The sequence below is a fragment of the Carcharhinus amblyrhynchos genome, chromosome 19 (genome assembly GCF_965287045.1).
Source record: "Carcharhinus amblyrhynchos chromosome 19, sCarAmb.v2.hapA, whole genome shotgun sequence".
Lineage (NCBI taxonomy): Eukaryota > Metazoa > Chordata > Chondrichthyes > Carcharhiniformes > Carcharhinidae > Carcharhinus > Carcharhinus amblyrhynchos.
This window is the reverse complement of record NC_137342.1, coordinates 29,483,866-29,510,689: the sequence shown is the minus strand read 5'-3', so window position 1 is coordinate 29,510,689 and position 26,824 is coordinate 29,483,866. Positions and strand designations below refer to the sequence as shown.

The window sequence follows — 26,824 nt, the reverse complement described above, 5'->3', positions numbered from 1 at the left end:
CCACCACTTCAACGGGCAGAGAATTCCAGAGATTCACCACCCTTTTGAGTGAAGAAGTTCCTCCTCAACTCCGTTCTAAGCTGCAACCCCTGCTTATCTTGAGGCTGTGCCCTCTAGTCCTGTTGTCCTTTCTGAGCGGGAAGAATCTCTCTACCTCTACCCTATCCATCCCCTTCATTATCTTATACGTCTCAATAAGATCCCCACTCATCCTTCTAAATTCCAATGAGTACAGACCCAGTCTATTTAGTCCCTCTTCATAGTCCAACCCCCTCATCTCCAGTATCAGCCTGGTGAACCTCCTCTGCACTCTCTCCAAGGCCAAAATACCCTTGCGCAAGTGCGGCGACCAAAACTGCACACAGTACTCCAGCTGCGGCCTCACCAGTGCCCTGTACAGTCGCAGCAAGACCTCCCTGCTTTTATATTCTATCCCCCTCACTATAAAGGCCAGCATCCCATTCGCCTTCTTGATCACCTGCAGACTGGGTTTTTGCGATTCATGCACAAGGACCCTCAGGTCCCTCTGCACCGTAGCATGCTGCAGCTTTTCACCCTTTTAAATAGTAATCCCTCCTACTATTATTCCTGCCAAAGTGGATAACCTCACACTTGCTAACATTGTAGTCCATCTGCCAGGTCCTTGCCCACTCGCTCAGCCTGTCTAGATCCCTCTGCAGATTTTCCACACTCTCTGCACAATTTGCTTTTCCATTTATCTTCATGTTATCAGCAAATTTCGACACCCTGCGCTCAGCCCCCTCCTCCAGATCATCTATATAAATGGTAAATAGCTGAGGCCCCAGCACTGATCCCTGCGGCACTCCACTAGTTACCAACTGCCAATTAGAATAGCATCCATTGATACCAACATTTTGCCTCCTATTAGACAACCAATCCTCTATCCATGCTAACACCTTACCCCCAACTCCTTGCCCCCTAACCTTCTGAAGCAACCTTTTGTGCGGCACCTTATCAAATGCCTTTTGAAAATCGAGAAACACCACATCCACCGGTTCCCCTCTGTCTACCGCACTCGTCACATCCTCATAGAATTCCAATAAATTTGTCAAACGTGACTTCCCCTTAACGAATCCGTGCTGCGTCTGCTCTATCAAACAATTCTTCTCATGGTGCCTCGCTGTTTCTTCTTTGATGACGGATTCAATCATTTTTCCAACTACAGACGTTAAACTAACTGGCCTATAATTCCCTGCCTTTTGCCTGCTACCTTTTTTTAAACAGCGGTGTAACATTAGCCGTTTTCCAATCTTCCAGCACTTCTCCAGAATCCAGCAAAGTTTGGTGAATAATGTTTGGTTATACCCATGCCTTGAAAGTAAATATTTTTGTAAATTGTTTTGTGAACTGTAGCAAAAAGAAATGAACCCTTAATAGGTGACACTGGCTGTCAATTCAATATTTCTAAGATTTCTATTAAATTTAATGGGCTTAGACTTTAGGAATATCCTGTAAGGCTTCGATCAACGTTTTACAGCCTTGGGGGAGGGGAGTACGGGATGAGGTGTGGGGGAGAGATATTGTTTTACGTCACAGAATGGATTTTGTCAATGAACTGTCAGGAATGTTTTTTACAATGATTAATTCTACTTGTTCCCATGTTGATGCTTATTGCTTTTTCCATCCATATGCGTAGACTCCTGTAGCAATTTGTTGTGAGCAATTTTACTAGTTCAAAGCTGTGATGTTTTATTTTGCTAAGTGATCAAAATTTAGAACTTTGTTTTGTGTTGTCAGTAAGTTTTAAAGTTTGACCTGTGAACTTTCTTTTGTTTGCTCATCCATAATGCTGTTTCTCGTGGGAAGTGAGTGGCAAATCTCGTTAGTGACCAGCACCTTGAATGAGGGGGATTAATGTCCATAATATTTCTGGAAGATAACTGGATATGCAGTGTATATTACAAATGGATGGAATTGCAGTTCTTCGGTTTGTGCTCCAAATCATGTAAAACAGATGTAACTTCATTGCAGTAGACCGATTTGGCTGAATTTAGTTAATAGAAGCCCAAAATACAAAACTGAAACATACATTTATCAGTTTGCAGCAGAGTTCCCTGTAAGCCATGTTGCTGCACAGCCACCCAGAAGTTCATGTGCAGGCTGAGCGTAGCAGTCCTATCATGAACTGCGTAGATATTATCTGCAAGGGTATCCTAACTTGAAACACCAGTTTGTGGTGATGTATCGTTTGGTTTTGGAATGGTGTGAGGAGTTACGTGAAACCTCAACGAGAATAACTAGCTATTCATCGTGTAACAATTACTAAGACTTCTGTTAAAGAAAAGCAAAATACACAAGGATAGGACATTAATATTCTAATACAATTAAATATATATATGACTTACTAAACAGGCACACAGTTTATATAGAAATTGCCCCTTGTTCTGAAATGTGGTCTCTGAACTCCTTAAGACCTTTCTGTTCCCAAACAGCATCCGAATTGAATAAGCCTATCGGTCAAATCCAGCTTACGGTTACCACACAATATAAGCTGGCTGATAAAGTCTTGGAAATGTCTTTTCCTGGTTCAGCGAAGATATTTGAACTGCCTTTATGAAGGTTTCTGTACTGCATGGCATTAAGACGACTTAGATGTTAAAATGGCACCTTGGCTGTGAGAGATTAAACTGGCCTCTCAGCTCTTAGTTGTTACAATGCCTGCCTGATTCTACAGATGCTGGCAATTATACCATGGTTCATCTTTGATTCTCCCTTCTGTGGATTCAGGCTGTCTGCATCTCTCATTCTGTGACTCTAGAACCTGTATACTTCCACTGACCTCTGTCCTTGAGGTAAGCTGTTTGCTGATGATCAGGCTATTTGCATCTGATTCTGTCCGCATGCCTGCCAATCTTGTTATTGGGTAAGGTTCACATTTCTTCATCTGCTTTGAATGCTGGCTACTGCTGTCACTGTTGCTGGGAAGATCATATCCTGTCATTTCTTGTCAAATTCTTGTGCCTGCCATACTAGGCAGATCCATGACAGCTGCTTTAAATTATCGTGCATGTGGAACTACACAATAATACTTTAAAGGGCTCATGCTTTTGAATGAGTTTTCTCAAAATAATTGAGAAAACATTAGTGTATAGCACAAGGATCAATTATATAAGGTTGCCCTGGACTGTAGAAAGTACCCTTCCTGAACACAATTATTAGGATTGTGTAACACAAGAATCCATTTCCTTGATTGATTTTTTTTGTAAGGAATGTTGTTTATGTCAGCATCTCAATATAGAAGATACTATCAAGCTCTAAAATTACTTAAGTTAATAACATTTAGAATTCATTTTATTTGAAGTCAGCTGCTTTGTATTGGTGGAATCATTAGGACTGAATGGCCTTGTTGAATGCTAGGCACGTTCTGATGCTACTGCTTCAGGCAAACTACCATACTGTCACTTGCTGTCTTGCATGATGTCTAATCCTGTTGGTTGTCCTATCTACATGGGAGATGGAGTGCACAAAACGCAATGAAACACCTCGTCACCTGCCTAGATTTCCTTCCTTCAGTCTGCGATTAGGCCTAGATTTCCTCGATCGTGTAAGCTGCTGGCACGTTTTGGACTTGCCTAACGTCCACACTGAACTCATATTACAACCCAGTCCATATGTCATTTTCAGGTGCCCCGTGGCATGATGGCCTCTGTTAGTTTCCTTGCGATCGTTCGTTTCAAACTTTATCCTGTACTTCCTTTGGTACACAATAATGCTGACTTTAATGCCACCTGATCCTTCAGGAAAGGTTATACGAAAATTGAATTTCTGGCACAGATGGGCACGGTAGCACAGTGGTTAGTATTGCAGTCTCAGCGCCACGGACTTGGGTTTGATTCCCAGCTTGTGCCACTCTGGAGTCTGCACGTTCTCACTTGTCTGCGTGGGTTTCCTCTAGGTGCTCTGTTTCCTCCCACAGTCTGAAAGATGTGCTGGTTAGGTGCATTGGCCAAGCAAAACTCTCCCTCAGTGAACCTGAACAGTGTGCCAGAGTGTGGCGACTAGAGGATTTTTGCAGTAACTTCATTACAATGTTAATATAAATCTTCTTTGTGACAAATAAATAAACTTTATTTAGTTGAAGTTGACATTTATTTAAGACACTTGACCCAATGTTGCCCTTGGCCACACTTTTTTTCATTTATCCCCACGGGCAACCTTTTTGAAGAACTCATTCCATGTCAGGACATTTATTCTATGCCAGAATTCATCACTAACTTCCACTATTACCATTATGCTGAGAGTTATCACTGATCAGAAATTGAACTGGAAGAGCCACATTATTACTGTGGCTACAGAAGCAATTGCGGGGGCGGGGGGGTGGGAATGGAATTGAGAGAAATAACTCACCTCTTGACTCTCAGCCAGTTCGCTATAAACCAGTTGTGTGATGGAATACACCCTACTTGCCTGGATGAAAACAACTCCAGTAGCAGTCAAGAAGCTGGACATTCAGTGTCAAAGCAGCCAGCTTGATTGGCACCCTGCCCACTACCTTTTAACATTCACTCCCTCTGTCACAGTTGCAGAGTGATAGCAGTGTGTACAACCTACATGATGCAGTAATTCACCAAGGATATTTTTTAAAAACAGTGCCTGTCTTCCAAAGCTGCAATCTTTGTTACTTGAAGAAAAATAAGGACAGCAGCTTACCTGTGAGCTCACCTCCAATTTATTTGGAAAAGTGTTGTCCTTCAGTATTGCTGAGTCAAAATCCTGGAACTTCATTCCTAATGCCACTGTGGGTGGCATCTCTTCCACAAAAACTGTAGTGGTTCAAGAATGCTTTCACAAAGGCAATAAAATGGGCCTTGCCAGTGATGCCCACATTCCAAGAATGAATTGAAAAAAATGCTGATTGACTTCTCATCTTTTGCTTTGGAGTGGTATTATTACAAATTGGATTTTCCAGTTCCACTCACTGGGGGCCTTTGATTATTTGACAGGATGCTTTATTCATGGTGAAGTGAGTTTAATTCCAAGTTGGATCTGAATTGTTTTATTATCCATCAAATCCATTGCCATGCTCCAATTATGATGCTGTTTACACATTTGAAAGCTTTATAAAGTGAGGAATAACATTTAACTGCAAACAGGTAGGATGAAGGGTCTGTTCAAAAGGTTAGTTAAAGGCAGAATAAACTGTTTTTGAGAATAGCAAAGTGGCTGTGTGGTAAGAAGTCAAGTAATCTAGAAATGTGGTTTGAGGCTTGGACAGTTACTGGTGCAAGAACGGGTGATGGGAGGGATGAAAAATTTGCAAATTGTGTGAATGATAAAGTAGAATCAGGTTTCAGGCACAGAGGGAGAGGCAAAGGCAGAAGTAAATGATGTGAAAAGGGAAGAAAGGAAACTGAATATAGCGTGAAGCTTGGCTTCAGGTCAAGTAGTATGCAGGGGTTTTGCACCCCTGAACTTAGTCTGAGAAGACAGCCTGGGGGTTAAATAGCAATCCAGGTTTAGGATACACAGCTGTGTGTGTGACCTGAAAAGAAAGGTAAAGTCTAGCATTATTGGGATTTGGTAGCATTGCTGGATGAAGAGCAAGGCGTAGCTGCCTTATTGAGAGCCCTGAGGAGATTGGGACACAATCTCTGCCTTTTGAGAGCCATTAGGCCCCACCAATTCATACTCATTAACCTCAGAGGAGGCTCCAATCATAAGAGGGTATGGGGTGGGGAAAGACCACGGTGATTTATACACAAGGTTGATAACTTTAAATTTAACCCATAACCGGTATAGGTCAGTTAGGATAGATGAATGGGACTTGATAAACAACAGATGTAGACAGCCAAAGGCTTGGAAAATTATTTGTAGATTCAAATTTTCAGTAATTGAACAACACAGCAGGTATTTGTTCATTAGAGTATCATGTGACTTGTTAAGTTCATGACAAGCTATGATGGTGAAAAGTTGACAAGTTTTCCATTGTAAAATGGTAATTGCACTCTTTTTGTTGTGAGCGTTTTGCATCCTGAATAGGAAGCACAGGAAGTAAGATTAGTGTGCACAGGAAATACACTGGATTTTTACACCCATTAAAATTGTGACAGGTTACTTACATTTGCCTTACTGCAAGGTCATGGTCTGTAGACTGAGTTAGAATCTACAGTTTGGTGTAGCTAGTGGTAATATAGAAGCAAATCAGGTATACACATTGCTGCATATAGATGAAACAAATTGGTTTGATATTTACTAATGCAAGACTATTAATGTTCATCTTAAAAGAACTGTATCCTGTTACCTGTAGGTTTTTAGTCTGCTAAAATTATCAGTTCTTTTGCTTGGCTGGGGATGGACTGCTCTCTCTGAACCTGTGAACCTCTTAGCACTGCATTTGTATAAAAGGTTTGTTTAAGTTATTTTGTCTTTGACCAATCATCAAAGTAAAATGGTAAAATTATTGCCATGTGCTGGTTAAATAGGTCAGGCCACCCCAGTTTTTGTGTTTTGTGAGATATATATGAATGCAGAGAATTCCTTGACAGTTAAACAAAAGCTTTCATGCAAATATTGGAACGTAGTGTAATGGCTATAGTGCTTGATTGGCAACCCAGAATGAGTTGTAAAATGGAATTCAGTGCAGTTATTTATGGACTGACAAAATTTAGGGAGAAGAAAACATTCATAAAAGCTGCCATCTTAAATATGTAATTAATTTGCATTTTTTCATGAGTAGGACTGTACTCCCATTGATCTTACTGAGTGCCTCCAATCCCAAGCTACATGAGTGATTTTAAATTTCCTTTTAATTGACACAGCTGTAAATTTAGAGCACAAAATTTGCAACATTTAGTAGTTCAGGAAGAACTCGTCATCCTCTCGGTACAGTCCGTAATGGACAGTATGTGCACTTTGCCAAAGTTGTCCAATTGCTAAGATCACATTTGTTATGCACATTTCTTGATATGGTCACAAGTTTGAGGAATTAAAATGGGGTCACACTGAAGCAAAGCTTGGCAAGCACTGTAGCATACAGAACAAAAACAAGCTACACTGGTGCATTTGGCCTATGTTGGTGTTTGTGTTCTGCCTCAGCCTAGCCCACCCTGTCAACATACTCTTTCTTCTCTATTATGTACTTATCTAACTTCCATTTGCATACATCTTTGCTATTCATTTTAAATACTCCATGAGGCAGCGAATTCCACTATTTAGGTGAAGAATTCTTCTGAAATTCTTGCTGGACCTATTCATGACTGTATGACCTGTAATTTTGGACTCTGCCCAAATATGGAAATGTTAAAGTAAGCAATTTATTCTATCACTTATTTTACTGTATCCTTGAAATTTGTAATTCAAATATTTTGTTGTTAAGCAAAATTCTCTGCCAGGAACTTGCCTGAACTTTTAGTTTAGCAAATCTAACCTGTAGTTTATGCTGAAGTCACACTGGTCTTTTTGAGTGAAGAGCAGGAAAGAGTTTGTTAATTTAGTAAGCCAACTACAGTAAGACATGGGTTTCATTCAACTTCTGAGCAATGATACATCTCTAGATATTGTGTAGAAAATAATATTTCGAAGGGTAAAACATTCACAATAGCAATAAGCCTGAGTGCTGGCTGTAAGAAAAATAGTAAAAGCCTAGGGGCATGAATTTTGAAAGTAGGGAAGACAGCATCAACAGTTAGAGGCAGGTTGATGTGTGTACATGAGCTAACCAGACCAAATTAACTGGTCAGGTGGTATGAATGGGGAGGTCTTTAACTGATTTTGGACATGATACCCATTATTCCTTTTCATTTCATACTGGAAGAGAATGGAGGAATGGTATGCTTGAGGGAAGGTCACAGCAGATGTTAAAGAGGAATGTGGAATGGATCTACATATGTAGGATGATGCTGTTTGTATACTGATTTGGCCATTGACAAAGTAGCAGCAAACCTTGAATAGTCGGAGCAGTACGGCCAGCAGTTGACATGCATCAAAGGTTGGGGCCCATGGAGTTCAAGTAAAAGTCAGTGGTGGAAATTGAAAAAATTCTAGTCTGAGGGATTTGCTGTTTGAAAGTAATGGCAGATGTGCTGCAGATGATCCGTATTTTTTAATGGCAGGCAGTTGGTAACAGCTTTATTAACTGATCATCAGGATTGTATTGCATTTCCTTGATGTCTAAGTATAATGGCAATTCTGGTCATAACTTTTTAATGAACTTTGAGGGAGGAACAAAAATTGAACCTAAGTAGGGAGCCTTTTCTGTCGTCCTGTGAGAAATGGTTAACGCTTATATGAATGTTCTTGCTGGATTTGCAAAGGTTTTCTTGAGTGCCAACCTTTTCCATTCTTAAGATTATAATCTTTTTATGGTATGTGGTACTTGCAATTGCTGTATAGCAGGAAAATTAGTATCTCGATGCCTTTCTAATTTTAACGGTGATTGTCTTGAGCTGTACAAGCTACTAAAGTTTATAAATTTTGTGCTTTTACAATTCATATAGATATACTTTTACAGAAAGCAACATTGTAACATGTCATTTTCATTTATGCCCTTTATTGTAAGCCATTGTTTCCTGTAGTTGCAGAATCCTCAATCCCATAAAGCTCGCCAGTCACTGCTTGCTGATTTTTTTTTTCCCTTCATTCTTCCAGGAGGCAGAACAAGCAAGAAATGACTATTTTATAAGGACTCTATTAGTGGAATTCCAGAACGTGAGTATTGCTCCACTGTAAACTACAGATTTAGTTCAACTTTGGTGATATAATTCAGCCCAAAGAGCAGTACAGCACAAGAACAGGCCCTTGAGCCCTCCAAGTCTGTGCCCCTCTAATCTAATATTTTCTTGCCTTTAATCTTTACTGCGTTTGCATTTGGTGCTAAGTGATGCATTTGCATTTCATCCATCACAGCTATTTCCTATTTGGGGATACTTCCTTAAACTACGATTTGAATCATTCAAATTTTCAAATAGATGTGAAATTGAAGTAGCATATTACTGTAAATCATGGCAATTTAATTCAAAGAATATATTTCTTGAATTTATTATTTATAATACAGATTACATTTACCTTGCTGACTTTATAAGTTGTGCTTTATGTAAAGAATGTTGGCAATGGAGACTGGATAATATTACAAATTTATGGACTAGATAGAATAAAGAAGTTTCAGGTTGTCATTTTGGTGTTCATCATCATCATCTGTCAGTAAAGGTTCTATACTGTTTATATCCACTGATTATACAACCAGTCAGTGAGATTGCCAGTTTGGCACAGTGGTTAGCACTGCTGCCTCAGCACCAAGGACTTGGGTTTGGTTCCCAGCTTGGGTCACTTTTATGGAGTTTGCACGTTCTTCCCGTGTGGGTTTCCCCCAAGTGCTCCAGTTTCCTCCCATAGTCCAAAAGATATGCTGGTTAGGTGCATGAGCCATGTTAACTCTCTCTGAGTGTATGGGAACATGCACCGGAGTGTGGCGACAGGGGATTTTCACAGTAACTTAGTTGGCAGCATTAATGAAAGCCTACTTGTGACAATAATAAATAAACTTAGACAGATTTATGCTTTAGATCTGTGCTGAAGGTGAATTGGTTTGAAACTGCTGATTCTATCATGGAGATGAAATAAATTCATTGAATATGTCTGGCTGTTGTTTTGAATTCACTTCAGAAATGAAAGAATACGTGTTAACTTGGTGCACCATGCTTCCCATGAAACTACTTATTATTTTAAGCGTATAAAATGTAACCCTTTTTAGACTTTACCAACTGATCATCATAAGTTTTAGGTGGAATAATGGCAAATAATTATCACTGTTGATTTTTTAAAAAAATCTTTTGAGCTATTTTTACTGTGACATTTATCATTTCATGACACTTCTCATTTTAATGATTTTTCCAGTTTGCCTGTTTCTTGGTTCCTATCTTTCCTTCAGCGAGCTATATCCAGGTCATTCAATAGGAAGTTTGATACTATTGATTTGGCCCAGCTATTACAAAATGCATTATCTTCTACAATTATTTGGCCCATTTATTGCTGCCAGCTACCCAGTGCATTAAACGGCACTCCCATTATTGATATACAAATAATCCAGCAACTTGTGGCAAGGAAATGATAAATCATGAATCGTTGCAAATGGTTGGACGAGTTACATCATTCTGCTGTGTTTCTCCCCAAAATGTCAACTTGCCCTGATGCACGCAGTGAATTTCACGAAATTCCTGTACTTGCATGTTATTTTTTTTTTCCTCTTTCCACTTTCTTTCCTGCTTGTGTTCTCCATTCCTAAACCTGATTTGGCCTCGGTTTTCTTCAATCTTTCATCCTCATTCCCCATTGCTAAATTTAATTGATCAAGGAGATGGAATTATCAGCATATGTGGGAGGAAACCAGAGCACCTTAAGGTCCCAGATGCCTTTGTTGTTTCCACTGTTCCATTAATCAGCACATGCTTTCAGCTTTTACAGGGTAAAAAGCATCTTAAGATGAAAGGTGAGGGAGAAGGCCTGAACTAATGAGACACACCATGAAATGAGCTGATCAAGCAACATTTGGACCTTTATTTTCCATGCACAGATTTTCAGCTATGTTGGTCACAACATTAAGAAAAGAAAAAGATGTGTGATCGATTAAAATTCATCTTCCTTTGGTTAATCTTTAGCATGTTGATTGTAATAGCGATTAAGGTTTTCAAGTGTTGTAGAGAATTAAACATCTGTGTATCTCTTTTCCTACCTAGGAATCTCGTAGAATCTATCAGTTCCATTACGTAAACTGGCCAGATCATGATGTTCCATCTTCATTTGATTCTATTTTGGATATGATCAGTTTGATGCGAGAATATCAAGAGCATGAGGATGTTCCCATTTGTATCCATTGCAGGTATGGAAGAAAATATTTCTGCTTTTCTTCCCAAATTGAACAGGAATAATAGGGCATTAATTTATTTTCTCTTGCTGTCATTGGAGTTACTTCTAATGCTAAAATGTATATAAGTAAATACCAGGATATGCAGAATTTGATTCTGTTTATTGTCTTCTATAGTTAACCAGTCATCTAATTTTAAAGTTTATTTATTAGTCACAAGTCGGCTTACATTGACACTACAATGAAGTTACTGCGAAAATCCCCTAGTCGCCATGCTCTGGCAGCTGCTCGGGTACACTGAGGGAGAATTTAGCATAGCCTATGCACCTGTCCACGTGTCTTTTGAACTATGGGAGAAAACCAGAGCACCTCAAGGAACCCACGCAGACATGGGGAGGACATGCAAGCTCCACACAGACAGTGACCTAAGTAATCAAAGGTCCCTGGCACTGAGGCAGCAGTGCTGTTAAAAATACAACCAAAACTGCAGATTTATGTTTCCCCATGGATATCTTTAACTTACCTCAGCTGTAGTATGAAACATCTTTTTTGATTCTGCTCTAATTGTCAAATTATTTTAAATATAGACTTTTAGCAACTATTTGAACAAGAGAGGTAGTGCTTGATCGACTAGCGGGACTGATGGTGGACAAGTCCACAGGACCGGATGGAATGCATCCCAGGGTTCTAAAGGAAATAGCAGAGGTGATAGTAGACACCTTAGTGATTATTTACCAAACTTCGCTGGATTCCGGGGAAGTGCTGGAAGATTGGAAAATGGCTAATGTTATGCCGCTGTTTAAAAAAGGTAGCAGGCAAAAGGCAGGGAATTATAGGCCGGTTAGTTTAACGTCTGTGGTTGGAAAAATGCTTGAATCCGTCATCAAAGAGGAAATAGCGAGGCACCATGAGAATAATTGCTTGATAGAGCAGACGCAGCACGGATTCGTTAAGGGGAAGTCTCGTTTGACAAATTTATTGGAATTCTATGAGGATGCGACGAGTGCGGTAGAGAGAGGGGAACCGGTGGATGTGGTGTTTCTTGATTTTCAAAAGGCGATTGATAAGGTGCCACACATAAGGTTGCTTCAGAAGGTTAGGGGGCATGGAGTTGGGGGTAAGGTGTTAGCGTGGATAGAGGATTGGTTGTCTAATAGGAGGCAGAGAGTTGGTATCAATGGGTGCTATTCTGATTGGCGGTTGGTAACTAGTGGAGTGCCGCAGGGATCGGTGCTGGGGCCTCAGCTATTTACCATTTATATAGATGATCTGGAGGAGGGGGCTGAGTGTAGGGTGTTGAAATTTGCTGATGACATGGAGATAGGTGGAAAAGCAAATTGTGCGGAGGGTGTGGAAAGTCTGCAGAGGGATCTAGATAGGCTGGGCGAGGACCTGGCAGATGGAGTATAATGTTAGTAAGTGTGAGGTTATCCACTTTAGCAGGAATAATAGTGGGAGGGATTACTATTTAAAGGGTGAAAAGCTGCAATGCTACGGTGCAGAGGGACCTGGGGGTCCTTGTGCAGGTGCAGCAGGTGATCAGGAAGGTGAATGGGATGCTGGCCTTTATAGTGAGGGGGATAGAATATAAAAGCAGGGAGGTCTTGCTGCGACTGTACAGGGCACTGGTGAGGCCGCAGCTGGAGTACTGTGTGCAGTTTTGGTCGCCGCACTTGCGCAAGGATATTTTGGCCTTGGAGTGAGTGCAGAGGAGGTTCACTAGGCTGATACTGGAGATGAGGAGGTTGGACTATGAAGAGAGACTAAATAAACTGGGTCTGTACTTATTGGAATTTAGAAGGATGAGTGGGGATCTTATTGAGACATATAAGATAATGAAGGGGATGGATAGGGTAGAGGTAGAGAGATTCTTCCCCCTCAAAGGACAACAGGACTAGAGGGCACAGCCTCAGGATAAGGGGAGGGGGGGGGGGTGCAGTTTAGAATGGAGTTGAGGAGGAACTTCTTCACTCAAAGGGTGGTGAATCTCTGGAATTCTCTGCCTGTTGAAGTGGTGGAGACTACCTTGCTAAATATATTTAAGTCACGGGTAGGTAGGTTTTTGGTAGGCAAGGGAATTAAGGGTTATGGGGAGAAAGCGGGAAAGTGGAACTGAGCCACTTCAGATTAGCCATGATCTTATTGAATGGCAGGGCAGGCTCAAAAGGCTAGATGGCCTACTCCTGTTCCTATGTTCCTAGTCTGGAGGAGCACAAATTCACTGGGTGATTAATGGGGTAATTGATTTACAAATTAAACTTTTCTACTGGTGATAACTTTTTTAAAAGCATTTTTGTTCTGTCCACACTTTGAAGACAATTAATCTCACGTACCCTGAAACTTTTAGCTTTAACTAGCTGTTACTCTTTTTTATATAGCAAAGACTTGAAGATAGTTGTTTGGTAGTGTAGAACTCAAGTATTGCTGAAGAGACATTTTATTGAAGTTGATGCTAAGAATTGTTTGAAAATGTAAACCAGGCAGCTTGACTCTGGTCATAACATCGCCCTGAGAAAACCAGCCAATGGCTATTACTACTGTTGTCGAGCTGAAACAGGTGCAGTATGCTGAGACCATTTCTCCATTCTTGCTGGCAGCAGGGTGGGTACAGATGAGATCGGGGAATCCTGCCCATAGATCAAAAGTCTTCAGGTCCTTTTTGTCAATAAGTAATATTTGGAAGGTAAAATTGGCCATATGTGACTCCATTTCAAATTTTATTTTATAATGCTCTTGTGAAGTGCCTTGGAATGATTTATCATGTAGAAGGTGCTTTATAAATTGTTGTCATCTCCAGCTTGGGGATGCTGAACAATCTACCAGTGATTCATGCTGGGAAAGACATGAGTATAAACATCAGAGAAAATAATGATTGTCCTTTATTATGCTACTGTCCATGATCAAATAGCCTACTGACATTCCCTAATTCGATGCCCAGATGAAGAATGATCATTAGGCAAGGGACCTGTCGACTGCATTCAGTGTGTTCAGGAGAAATGGGGGCGAAATTAGAGTACAAATCATTCTTTAAAATTAACTCAGGTATTTTTGAAGGTACGTATGCTTGTAATATTTGTGGCAATCAGCCAATTAGTGAAGCCCACAAAAGCTGGTGAGAAGGGTGCAGGATGGGAAAGAATAAGGAAGAACCATGTTCTGTGAGTTCTTGGAGGAAGAACGAGGCACATTCTTTGTTTAATTTTCAGTGGGGCTGAACTGGCCATGTGGTAAATTGGTAAATTTTCCAAGTACTGCTGTAAATGCTTCCTTATCATGCAAGACTCTCCATTTTCTGAGAATTGTTAAAATATGTAATATGTGCATTATGTATGTGGTGCTTAAACATTGCTAATTAAATATTGGAGGACCTTTTGGAAGGGAGCAGGCATATTATCGTTACTAAAGAAGGATAAATTTTGATTCAAGTGGAACAGCATGCTTCCTTATCTCAATATGAAGCTTATGGAGCTCTGTGTGTACTTGTACAAAAAATCTAGAGCAATGTCAAAAGCCTAATACTTAAAGTGTAGACTTATTTTACAATAGTGAGCTGATGCTATTATCAATTCCTGAAAGTATGCATGGTACAGTGCTAATTTGGTTTAACTTGAAATTCTTAGAAGTGATGCCTGTGTATACCGGCATAATGACATACAGATATCTTTGCAGTGTGCTTATTTTCATTTGTTAATTTTGATGTTGTGTCCTTGCACAAAAATGTGCAATATTATGTGACACTTCAAAGCAGGGTAGCGTCACTGCTGTAGTTCAAGAATGCATTGCAAAATTCTCTAATGTATTGAGATTTACAATTAGGAGCTAAGTTGAACAATTTAATCAGTTGCTTATGATTTGAGGCATATATATCAGGCAGGTGATAGGTTGTGTATAAACAGCTTCAAAGGGGGAAAAAAAACTACCACCTTTTTGTTCACATGAATTTGTTGTGATGGCTAACAAAGCATATGAATGAATACGATTGTTTAAAAAGGTTCATGAATTATTTGAATATCAGAAGCCATTAGTGGAGTTGATTGGCTTATAGTTTAAACAAACATTCAATCCAGGTGGCAGAGGGCCCAAGGTATTAGAAAGATAAATTACATTTAGAAATGGTTGGATTATGTAAGAGTGGAACCAAATGAGGCAGTCTGATGGAGCTGGACATAAAGACCTTAGAGTATTTGTGTCAAAGGCTGCCTAAGGGTTCAGGAAGGAAATGCATTGATTTCAGTCACAAAGGATGTTCTTTGTGTGCCTTTGCTTTCCACTCTGACTATTCTTATGGCTTCTTTGAGGAAAATTGCTTTCTCCTGCCAAATTATATGATGTTAGTCGAATGTATTTAGACTAACTGGAAACTGAGTTACTGATATAACTTGCATCATGTTGGCAGACAAACATTTACTCTGCCATAATTTACCACTGGATTTGAGCCCAGGATCAATGAGTTACAGGTTTTTGCATTTACCCTGCTGTGTCATCGAACGAACTTCAGTTGTGAAAGTGTCATTTTCTTAGCAAAGAACTAGAATTGAAATTTTAATTACATGAAGTCAAGAGTTGCTGTTGTTTTGCTTATGGAGATGATGGTGACTTTGATTTAAGGAAGACTACTGCACTGAGTCATTTCCTGAAATTATATGCTTACAGTGCTGGATGTGGAAGAACTGGAGCCATATGTGCAATTGATTATACCTGGAACTTACTAAAAGCTGGGGTGAGTCATCTATTTCTCTTTTCCTCGCAGGAAAACCTTCATCGTCTAAATGTACAAGCAGAGAAATGGCAGTATTTGGGCTACATTTGGAAATGCTAAGTTTTTAAACTCAGACTACCTTTTGTCTGTGATTTCATTATCTTCCACTATGTGGTATTACACACAAACTAACTATTGGATTAAACACTTTTGGATTAATATTTGGTTGAATTTTTTGTGTATCTAACACACAGATGCACAGAAAAAATTCAACCAAATATTAATTTTAGCATTTAAAATTTAATAGCTAAATCAGCAGAAATAAGTTAAATGTGTGAATTGCTGCATTATGAACACATTTATATGAACAATTCAAAAAAAAAAGAAAAACAAGGACGGTTTGAAATTTCTGAATTATCTTCCTCAAGGAGATCAAAACCAGACACAATACTCCAGGTGCGGTCTCTCCAATGCCTTGTCCAGTTGTAACTGCCATTTTTAAAACCTAGTCCTTTTTGCAATAAGTGCCAAAATTCAACTTCTTGGTATAGCCACTTTCTGTGATACATGTACAAGGACACTCAGAGCCCTCTCTGCTGATGCACTTTGAATCTGCTTGTCATTTAAATAATTTGCTCTTTTATTTTTCTGGCCAGTATGGATAATCTCTCACTTATTCAAATTAAACTCCATTTGCCAGACTCTGGGCCATTCTCCTAGCCCATCAGTATCCATCTGTAAACTCTTCTTTCTCCTCATCGCAGACTGCTTTCCCACCTATTATAGGATCATCTACAAATTTTGCTATGTTACACTCTGTCCCTGTTTGCAGTTTGTTTATATAGATTATAAACGGTTGAGCTGCGAAAAATCAATCCTGGACACAGTTACATTTTGCCATCTGGAGAAGGACTTATCCTGACCCTCTGCTTTCTGTCAGCCAATCCTCTATGAAAGTCAATGCTCTAACCCCAACCCCCTGGAATTTAACCTCTGGATCAGTTATTTTCATGCAACACCTTGTCAAATATATTCTGGAAGTCTAGATATGCCACATCCATGGGATTTGCATTATTCACCTTGCTGGTTACGTTCTCAAAGAACTCCAGCAACTTTGCCAAACATGACTTGCCCTTCATAAAACCATGCTGGTACTAGTGAATTGAGCTTTGTTTTCCCAGGTGTTGGGTTATCTCCTCCTTAATGATTGACTCCAACAACTTTCCCAGCACAGAGGTCAAGCTAACTACTCTTCAGTTTCCCACTTTTCAACTCCTCTTTTTTTTTTGAATTAAGGTGTCATATTAGTGTGTTACCAATCCACTGATACCTTTCCAGAATCTAGGATATTTTGGAATATCGTAACTAATGCATCTACTACCTTTGCTGCCATCTCCTTAAATACTCTAGGGTGCAGGTCATCAGACCCTAGGGACTTAGCTCCCAACATCTTTTACACCTGGGATTGTACCTGACACTGCCACTAAATTCTAATATTGCAACTTCCAGTTATGGGTTGTAAAACTTATATTGTGATAGAATTTCAGTTGATATTTGTGTGAGAGATTAAGCAATATATGGGATACATGTTGGATTAGACAGGAAATTATATGTGAACAGTTACAAATATGACCATATATCCCTTCATCCCAAAACTGTCTTCCACTTAAAAGCATCCCATCTTTGTCAGCTCTTCTGTTCCTGAAATCCTTATCTATGCCTTTTGTTGCCCCTGGACTTAACTATTCCAGTGCTGTCGTGGCTTTCTATCCCAATCTGCACCAAGTTCCCTTCACTCACTACCTCCGTGCACATTGACACTGATTGCAAGGCTCTAACGACTTAATTTTAAAGTTCTGATCCTTTTATTTCAAATCCTTTGTGGTCTTACCCCCCCCCCCCCCCCCCCCAATCTCTGTAATGTTTGCTCACTTAAGATCTCTGCGCTCCCCCAGTTCCAGGATCCTGAGTTTTAATTGCTCCACTATTGGTGGTTATGGCTTCAGCTGCTCTAGAATTTTGTCTCAAAACCTCTCACTCCCCCTCTGTTTGACAAATGTTAGTTTTTTTTTTGAGGATGTAACTAATAAGATGGATACAGAGAAACTGAGGGTAAAGTGTATTTGGATTTTCAAAAGCGTTTGATAAGGAACCACGAGATTAGACCAGTCCCCTGAATTCTAATTTTATATAATCTACTAGAATTTGAGGATTGGTTAATGAACAGAAGAAGCAGTTGAAATGAATGGAACATTTTTTGAGTTGCAGAGCAGTGCAAGGATCAGGACTCAGGTCTCAGCTATTGTCTATTGTAAAGACCTAGATGAGGGGGCTTACTGTAATGTAGTCCAATGCTGGATTTTATGGCCCATGTCCACTGACATATTTGAAGGCTTGAGAATAGGTAAAACAAAGCAGATAGCCTTCCCACTGGATTAGTGCTATTCCACTGCACTAACCCATCTCCCACGTTTTGGTCCAATTATTGGTCTCAATCAATTATGAAGGACTGTTGACTGTTGAACAAGCTGAATGGACTGTTGTCAGGCAGGAAGAGGAGTACCTCCTTTTGAGGGGGGGGGGGTTTAGGGGGAGGGGAGAGATGGGTGTTGTCGTCCCTGGTGCTTATCAGAAGCACTCCCACTCCTCTTCGGCCTCTGAAACCAGACCCCCTGCTCCCATCTCTCTCCACTTCCTTGGGTCTGCAGCCCAAGCCTGTCCAAAATCTCAGAATTACTTTTTAAACCTGGGCTGCATCAGTCTTCTGAAACTAGTACAGGACTGCTGGGACTACAGAGCTGCCAGCCAACGTGACTGAAAAATTGTCTCCCCAGGGCGGATAATCTAGAACCTGTGGCTAGCCATTTAAGACCGAGATGAGAAGATTTTTCACTAAAGGGGTTATGAAACTTTTGAATTCTGTATCCCAGCGAGCTGTAGATACACAGTTGTTCAGTATATTTAAGACCAAACACTAGGTTTTGGGGTACTAAGGGAATTAAGTGGTGTTGAGGTTATTGATCAGCCATGATCTTGTTTAACGGGGAATCTGGCTTGAAAGACAAGATGGTGCCCTCCTTGTGTTACGCAATTCAGAACAATTTAGTTCCATTTTATGGGTTACCATTCACATTTTGCCAAACTTTTTTTTTGCTAGAAAATTCCTGAAGAATTCAGTGTGTTTAGCTTGATTCAAGAAATGAGAACACAAAGGCACTCTGCGGTCCAAACGAAGGTATGTTTACATTTATTTATTATTCTTTGTAGCATGTTGGGATGCTTCTTTGTATTAAAATACTGGGTAAATGCAATGTCATTGAAAGTATGGACTTCACTTTGTGCCAAATTCTCTAATTTCATTGGAGCAATGGAGTAAGTTATCAGTTGCTGTAATCCCCAAAGATCTTGCTAATCATGTAAAAATTAGTCAGTTTACATTATAACATTAAATAGAATATTTCACTAATTTTGAACGTAATCTAGTCACCAATTGTGTGACATCAGTGCAAATAAATATGAAGTTTTTCAAAACAACAGACTAAGCAATTAGATCTTCATTTAGTGGAACATCTTTTAATGGATAGGAATAAAATTAATTCTACTCTTTCCATAATTGCACATTTTAAAGTAAAATCCTATTTGAAATTGAAGTTCTGCAGCATTCTTAGTACTTTGTTGTTATTAATTTGGAACATTTGTTCTTTATGCAGTCCCTAAATTGGCAATCAACATTTCTAGTGGTTAGTAGGCTTCTATTGATTTGAATGGAACTTAATTGCCCTCTTTTAGTAGATAAACTGTTGAATCCAGCAACGTGAAAAGTCAGTGTTGATTTTGAAGAAGTAGTTTAACCATGGTGCTTATTCATTTTAAAAGAAAATATGCAAGTTTCTTCATTCAGTGGAAGGAAATGCCTGCATCTAGAGAGTAGTGCACAGTTTCTTAGCATGGCATTTTTACCATTAAGGGTTCAAGTCCCATCGAGAAGCTCATGCACAAAATATAGGCTGATTCTCTAATGCAGAACCAAGGAAGTTTGACATTTGAGAGATGTATTTTTGAGGTGATGTATAATGCAAGGTCATAATTTTAGGATAAGGGTAGCACATTTAAAACGGAGATAATTACTTCTCTAAAAGGGTTAAGTTTGTGAACTCACTACTCCAGAGCATGGTGAATGTCAGGACTTTGAATTTAAGGGAGAGGTGGGCATGTTTTTAATTAGTAAGAGTTTGAAGAGCTATGGCGAATGGGTAGTTAACTGGAGTTGAAGCTGAGATGAGAACAGCCATGATTGTATTTAATGGCGGAATAGGCTCTAGAAGCTGAATTGCCTACATCTGTTCCTATTTCTTATGATTGTTTTAGATGGGGCCCCATCTACTCCTTCGGTTGACATTAAACAAAACCGGATAACAATATTTGCAACTAGAGCAAGAAAGTTCTTTATTTCCTGGCCAAGAATTACCCTTGACCTGAAACAGATCATGTCCTAATGTTGCTGCTTTTGGAGCCATGTTGCATGCAAATTGGCAGCCTTGAATTCTGTATTATAACATTGGACTGCACTTTAAATGTACTTCATTGATATAAATTGATTTGTGATATCCTGAAATTAAGAAAGGTATTTTCTAAATGTTTTTCATTTTTCTATTTGACTTTTCCTTCTGATGCAGCTGAGACTAGGTTTTAATAAAGAATGTTTGTTTGATCCAGAACTGGCTTGCCTGCAGAAGGCAGAGTGTGGTTGTGGATGGGTCTTTTTCTGCATGGAGGTCAGTCACCAGTGGAGTGCCTCAGGGATCTGTTCTGGGACCCTTGCTGTTTGTAACTTTCATAAATGACCTGGATGAGGAAGTGGAGGGATGGGTTGGTAAGTTTGCCGACGACATGAAGGTTGGTGGTGTTGTGGATAGTCTGGAGGGATGTCAGAAGTTGCAGCGTGACATAGATAGGATGCAAGACTGCACGGAGAAGTGGCAGATGGACTTCAACCTGGATAAATGTGTAGTGGTCCATTTTGGGAGGTCCAATGGGATGAAGGAGCATAATATCAAGTGTAAGACTCTTAGCAGTGCAAAGGATCAGAAGGACCTTGGGTCCAGGTACGTAGGACTCTTAAATCGGCCTCTCAGGTGGAGGATGCGGTCAAGAAGGCGCATGGTGTACTAGCCTTCATTAATCGAGTGAGTTTAGGAGTCGGGAGATAATGCTGCAGCTTTATAAGACCCTAGTCAGACCCCACTTGGAGTACTGTGTGCAGTTCTGGTCGCCTCATTACAAGAAAGATGTGGAAGCTATTGAAAGGGTGCAGAGGAGATTTACAAGGATGTTGCCTGGATTGGGTGGCATGCCTTATGAGGATAGGTTGAGGGAGCTAGGTCTTTTCTCCCTGGAGAGACGAAGGATAAGAGGTGACCTGATAGAGGTATACAGGATGTTGAGAGGTATAGATCGGGTGGATTCTCAGAGGTTATTTCCCAGGGCTGAAATGGTCGCTACGAGAGGACACAGGTTTAAGGTGCTGGAGAGGTACAGAGGAGATATCAGAGGTAAGTTTTTCACTTGGAGAGTGGTGAGTGAGTGGAATCGGCTGCTATCGGTGGTGGTGAACTTGTTGGGGTCTTTTGAGACTTCTGGATGAGCACATGGGAGTTAATGGGATTGAAGGTTATAGGTAGGCCTAGTAGGTAGAGATATGATCAGCGCAACTTGTGGGCCGAAGGCCTGTTTGTGCTGTAGTTTTCTATGTTCTAATGTTTATTCACGTTAATAGCCAATGGCATTCCTCATGACTGTTTTAACTGTAGGTGACTTCCTGGTGGTGGCACTATACATTTGAGAATATAGTTAAAAGCAGATTCTAAATCTAAAAGGTAATTAGTTTCGATGCTATAAAAAATAATGTTCTACAATATTTTAAAACAGTAAATGATTAAGTATAGAATCAGAAAACACTGGAAATACGCACCAGGTCAGGCAGCATCTGTGAAGAGAGAAAGTTAATGTTTCAGCAGCCTGTGTATTGCCAGCATTTTCTGGTTTTGTTTTAGATTTCCAGCATCCATGGCATGTTGCTGAAGGAACTAAGTATTGGGCTTTAATCAAATTGGTATGTTATCTGTATTTGGCCAGCAATAATATGTAAATTTAACTATGTACTAGTGTATAATAAAACAATATTCTTGGATATTTTATAGAAGGGTAGTGGTCAGACCACTCTGCCACTTCTGTTTAGTTTTTTTTTAGTGCAAATATCAAGCTGTGTGTCACTTGTTTCTCAGGAGCAATATGAGCTTGTTCACCGTGCAATCGCTCAGATATTTGAAAAGGAACTACAAAGGAACCAGTGTAGTGAAAATCTTTCTGACACAGTAAGTGATAGTTTGATATTTTACTTTTAACTGAAATATTTCATTCCTTGCAGCATGTGATACATTTTGCTTTGGTGTGAAGAAAATGGTTGCCGTTAACTGACATGGTTTAGTCTACTGACATTGTTCTCGTTAAAGCACACCAGCTTGCTTGTTTATCAAGTTACTTAACTTTTATGTCAGTAAGTTGCTCATGTTAAATATTTTGCAAATTGAAGAAAAACATTGCGATTTCACATTTTTTAAAAACTGGCAAAATGGGTAGATTCCCAAAATTTTTAAAAAACTTACTTGCAGATGGCTGGCTGCTTTTTCCGGAAAGCCTGTTTCCTCTTGTGCAGTGAAATGTGGTCACTTGCAGTACCTGTGTCTTTGACATAATACTTTTTTTTAAATAAAGCACTAAGAGTAATTGAACATCTGGGAGAAGTTATTCAGTGGCAGGAAATTCAGCCCTTTTTAATATTGAGCAGATGCTTTTCCTGATTTTTTTTTAAAGCTAAATTATTTCATCAAGCTAGCAGGGTCACAATTTTTACATACTTTCACAGTTGTATGCTACTGGCTTATTTGCAACATTGCTAGCCTATTGCTTTTAAGTTGGTACAAAGTGGTTCAGGAGCGTATCAGACCTTGTTGAATAATGTCTATACTATGCATTGCAATAAATAAAGTGGATTGGGGGGGGAGGGTTCAAAGCATATTGCAATTAGCAGAATGCTTTGTTGTAAGTGATCCAAGTAGCAATATTCTGATATTAAAGTGGGTTGTAGTATACGTTGATACAAAAAATGATTTTGTACAGTATAATCCTTGATGTAAAACTGTCAAATTCATGTAAAAACTGGAGTAAATCCCGCTGTTCCGTTTTCAGCGGGAAACAAATCTTCCCACATTCTGTGCACTGCAGAGTGACCTCGTGTGAATCTCATTAAAATGCTGTGGGTAGGGTCTATTCCCGCTGGAGCAGCTGGCCACACAGCTGAGCAGGCCAAGTGCATGTGCCGATCTGTCATAGTGGAGATTGGCACGTGCAGTAGCTCTGCACTGCTGGCCTCCTGATCACTGGCCAGCTTGATCGTTGGCCAGTCCTGCAGCTCACATTGTTGGCGCACACAGCACCTTCTCTCCAACACCACCACCCACCCACCCCCGCCACCTTTGACATGCTCAAACTCCCACTTGCTGGCCAGTATTAATCACTGGCCTTCCTCTATCACTGCCAAGTGCAGAGTGGCAGCAGCATCAACCCCCCCCCCCCCCCCCCAACTTCCCTGAGGCCCTGCCCAGTGGGCAGTGCCACTTTGTCTCTTGGGCAGTGCCGATTTCTCACATGGAGCTGACAGTGCCGGAAATCTGGCAGCCGAAGACTCACGGAGGCTGTGGCACCCTATTGGGAGTCCACTTTCCAGTCCCAGCTTGAGTCTCGTGGCCTGCTGCACTACTAAGGAAAAATTGCCCCCTACATCTTTAAGCAGTCATTGTATTTAAACAATTAAATGTGTAAAATGTGTATTTTTTTGCACATTTTAAATAAGCAACTGCAACTCAAGTGTGGATTTTGCAGCAGTTGCTCATTTTGTGTTTGTGTAAATTTAAGTGGTGAAGTTTGAGGTTTTTAAAGTGTGAACAGTAAATATATTTTAACTTGAAAAGTTTTTAAAATAGTTTTTGGGTGTGTTCTAATTACATAATTATGGGAAATGGTGCAGCATAAATTGCTGAGCCTAACCAACTATATGAGGAAACTGAATTGATAGCAGTAGGTGCCTTATTCATTTCTAACACATTAACTGTAAACTCCACATAACTGTCATTCAGCTCCACTTAGCCAGTTTCCTGGAAGTAATTGCTACTCACTGCTGAAAAAAAAGCAGTCCCATTCTGAGAATTTATTTTAAACCTCCAGATCAAACATTCTTAAATTGATGAAAAAGTAAGAGACACTGAACATAGCAACCACAATTTGGAACCTTATTTTTGTTGTTGTATATACCATTTCCTGTGTTTAGTTCTTTAAATTCCCATTTGTTCTTCTAGTGCATATTAAGTATTTTCAAGGGTCTTGATTAAGCAGATCACAGACATACTCTGGAGAGACCAGTCAAGCTATTTGTCAACAAGTGCCATATATATTCATGTTTAAGCAATGAATATAAAAGAAACTCCAAACCGGCTCCCCTCCACTTGCTAGATAGGTTGTTTTTTTTTTGAAGATTTTAGTGATAGTAACTGCTGAAATTCTAGCTTCTCTGGATTTGGGAACAGCTCTTTTAGCTGTTACGCTTCTCTTAGTTTGGAAATTTTAGTTCAGTGCTGTACAAGATTGGGCAATTCACACTTGACCTGGATAAACATAGACCTATATTTATAGATGGGTAAGTACTTTGTACAGAAAGTACTCCTTCTTCCTGAACCCCCCCCTTCATTTTCTTTCATCTTTGCTTTAAGACAAAAGGAAATATGTGAGAAGATTTAAATCATTTTCATGTCTTTTTATCTGACTGTACTTGTGATGAATTTGAGACTTGCTGTCTGTACTGTTGTTGTTTAATCTGTTCCACTTACTTTCCAGCTGCCCCTTTAATACCAGGCTCTGAGTTTAGTAAATTGATTGTTATACTCAGCCTTGTTACAATATTAAAATATTGATCGTTGCCACTTAAGCTGTTTTTGCCTTTTATAATAGGATGATATTAGTTCTGAAAATACAACTATTTCTTCTCTTCCTGACAAATCTGATTCACCTCCGCCAAAGCCGCCACGAGTACGAAGGTAACTCATTTTCAGTTTGGGTAATATAACAGTTTAGAGCCAGATACAGTTTTAACACAAGTGATTAATATGGTTGGAAGACTTGAAGAAATTGTACCCATAAATAAGTTGCAGAATTTCTGTAGTTAAGCTCCATGAGATGCTAATTTGCTTTCATACCATTGCATTTGGGCTTGATTTTAGCTGATGACCTGCAGAGTGACATTCTTAGAGGTGCAAAATGTTGGCCATAAATGTGGAGTTGTGAATTGAGCAATGCAATTCTGCTGTATGCAATTTTTGTTTTACTTACAAAAAGACCAAGCTGCACTTAATTTAGTACATTTTAATTGCATAGAAGCATATATAGTAACTAGAAGCAGGAGAAGGTCATTTGACTCTGAACCTGCTCACCATTCATTATGATCATGGCTAATCATCAAATTCAATATCCTGATTTCTATCCTCCTTCAAATATCCTTTAATCCCTTTAGCTCCAAGAGTTATAGCTAATTCCTCCTTGAAATCAATGTTTTGGACCACTTTCTGTAGTAGTGAATTGCACAGATTCTCCACCCTCTGGGCTTCTCTTCACCTCGGTCTTAAAACCATGACCCCTATTTCTGGACTCCTCATTCTTTCGGATCCATCCAGTCTAATGCTATTAGAATTTGAGGTTGCCATAAAATTCACCCTTGCTTTTCTAAGCCTCAGTGAATTATAATCCTAACCAATCTAGTCTTTCCTTATGTGACAGCCCTGCTGTAATCAGCCTCATAAACCTTTGCTGCATCCCCTTTACAGCAAGAACATCCTTTCTCAGATAAGGGCACCAAAATTGTACACAGTACTCCAGATGTGGCCTCATCAATGCCCTATACAATTGCAGTAAAACATCTCTCTTCCTAGATTCAATTCCTCTTGCTGTAAAGGCCAACATACCATTTGCCTCCTTTTACTGCCTGTTGTATCTGCAAGCTTCCTTTCAGTGATTTGATGCACAAGGACTCCAAGGTCTTGCTGAGTATTGACCTTTCTCAATTTACACCCATTCAAATAATAATCTGCCTTCCTATTTTTGCTACCAAAGTGGATAACCTCAAATTTATCGCCATTATACTGCATCAGCCAGGCTCATCCAACCTGGTGAAATCACGCTAAAGCATCCCTGAATCCTCCTCGCAGCTCACAACATCCCCCCCCCCCCCCCCCAAACTTTGTAACGACTACAAATTTGGAGAAAATACATTTAGTTCCATCGTCCAAATTATTAATATATAAAGTGAACAGTTGGGGTCCTGGCATAGATCCCTGTGGTATCCTATCTGCTAATTGGAAAAAGATCCATTTATTCCAATTAGCAGATTTTTATTTGGTACCATCCCAAAGTACTGAAACAAAGATGAAAATAATTGGATTTGAGAAATGTAGCGAAAGGAATTTGCATGCAAAAGTCGGCAGAGTCAAAAAACCAGAGGATGTACAGGAAAGAAAAACTACAATGATTTGCAGAGATGAAAAACAGCAAGGCCATGAAGGAATTTGCAAAGCAGGACAAATATTTTTAAAATGAATGCTTTGATATTGATTGTTGGTATATACTTGTGAAGTTCATGATAGATGAATGGGGACTGGTGTCAAATATGACGTGTGGCAGAATTTTGGAAGAGTTTCAATTTATGAAGGGTAGAACTTGGAAAGATGCTGGGAAATACATTGCATCAACTAAACCTGGAAGTGGTAAAGGTGTGGGTAGACATTTTATTGGCAATTGGGATGAGTTTGGGGTACAGGCAGGCTGACGTGAAACTGGGCAGTTTCAATGATGGCAGGGTGTGAACCTTTGTTCAGAGCTGAGGTTTCCTCTCCATCAAGGTTATCTTGAAGGTGTCTCCAGAGAGTAGGAGGAAGGAAATGATACAATGGTTCATAGTTTCAAGTGTGAGCTGAGCAGAATGGTGTCAGGCTTGGTGACGTTTAACCGAAAAGTCTTCCTTTATTCAGCTATTGCTATCAGCTAAAAGATGCAGCAGACGGGTAAGGGCGAGGAGCCAGAAGTAGTATTTTGAGGCATACTTGATGTGATCTTGATTTAAGCGGTGTGAAAAGGAGATCTGGCGACATGCTTTTGACCCTGACAAGACTCCCAACTTTTGTGATCACAGAAAAAAAAACACA

General features: G+C 39.8%; 1 protein-coding gene across 3 annotated transcripts in view; it reads left to right on the top strand.

The window, feature by feature from the left end:
- ptpn12 (protein tyrosine phosphatase non-receptor type 12) overlaps window positions 1-26,824 on the top strand; it is a 135,577-nt gene that overhangs the window by 80,825 nt on the left and 27,928 nt on the right. For all 3 annotated transcript variants that reach the window (XM_080207449.1, XM_080207448.1, XM_080207450.1), the window contains exons 7-12: window positions 8,608-8,667; window positions 10,692-10,834; window positions 15,473-15,539; window positions 18,676-18,753; window positions 21,803-21,892; window positions 24,582-24,667. In XM_080207449.1, the coding sequence (XP_080063575.1) occupies window positions 8,608-8,667; window positions 10,692-10,834; window positions 15,473-15,539; window positions 18,676-18,753; window positions 21,803-21,892; window positions 24,582-24,667 (524 nt within the window). The remainder of the gene's footprint in view (window positions 1-8,607; window positions 8,668-10,691; window positions 10,835-15,472; window positions 15,540-18,675; window positions 18,754-21,802; window positions 21,893-24,581; window positions 24,668-26,824) is intronic.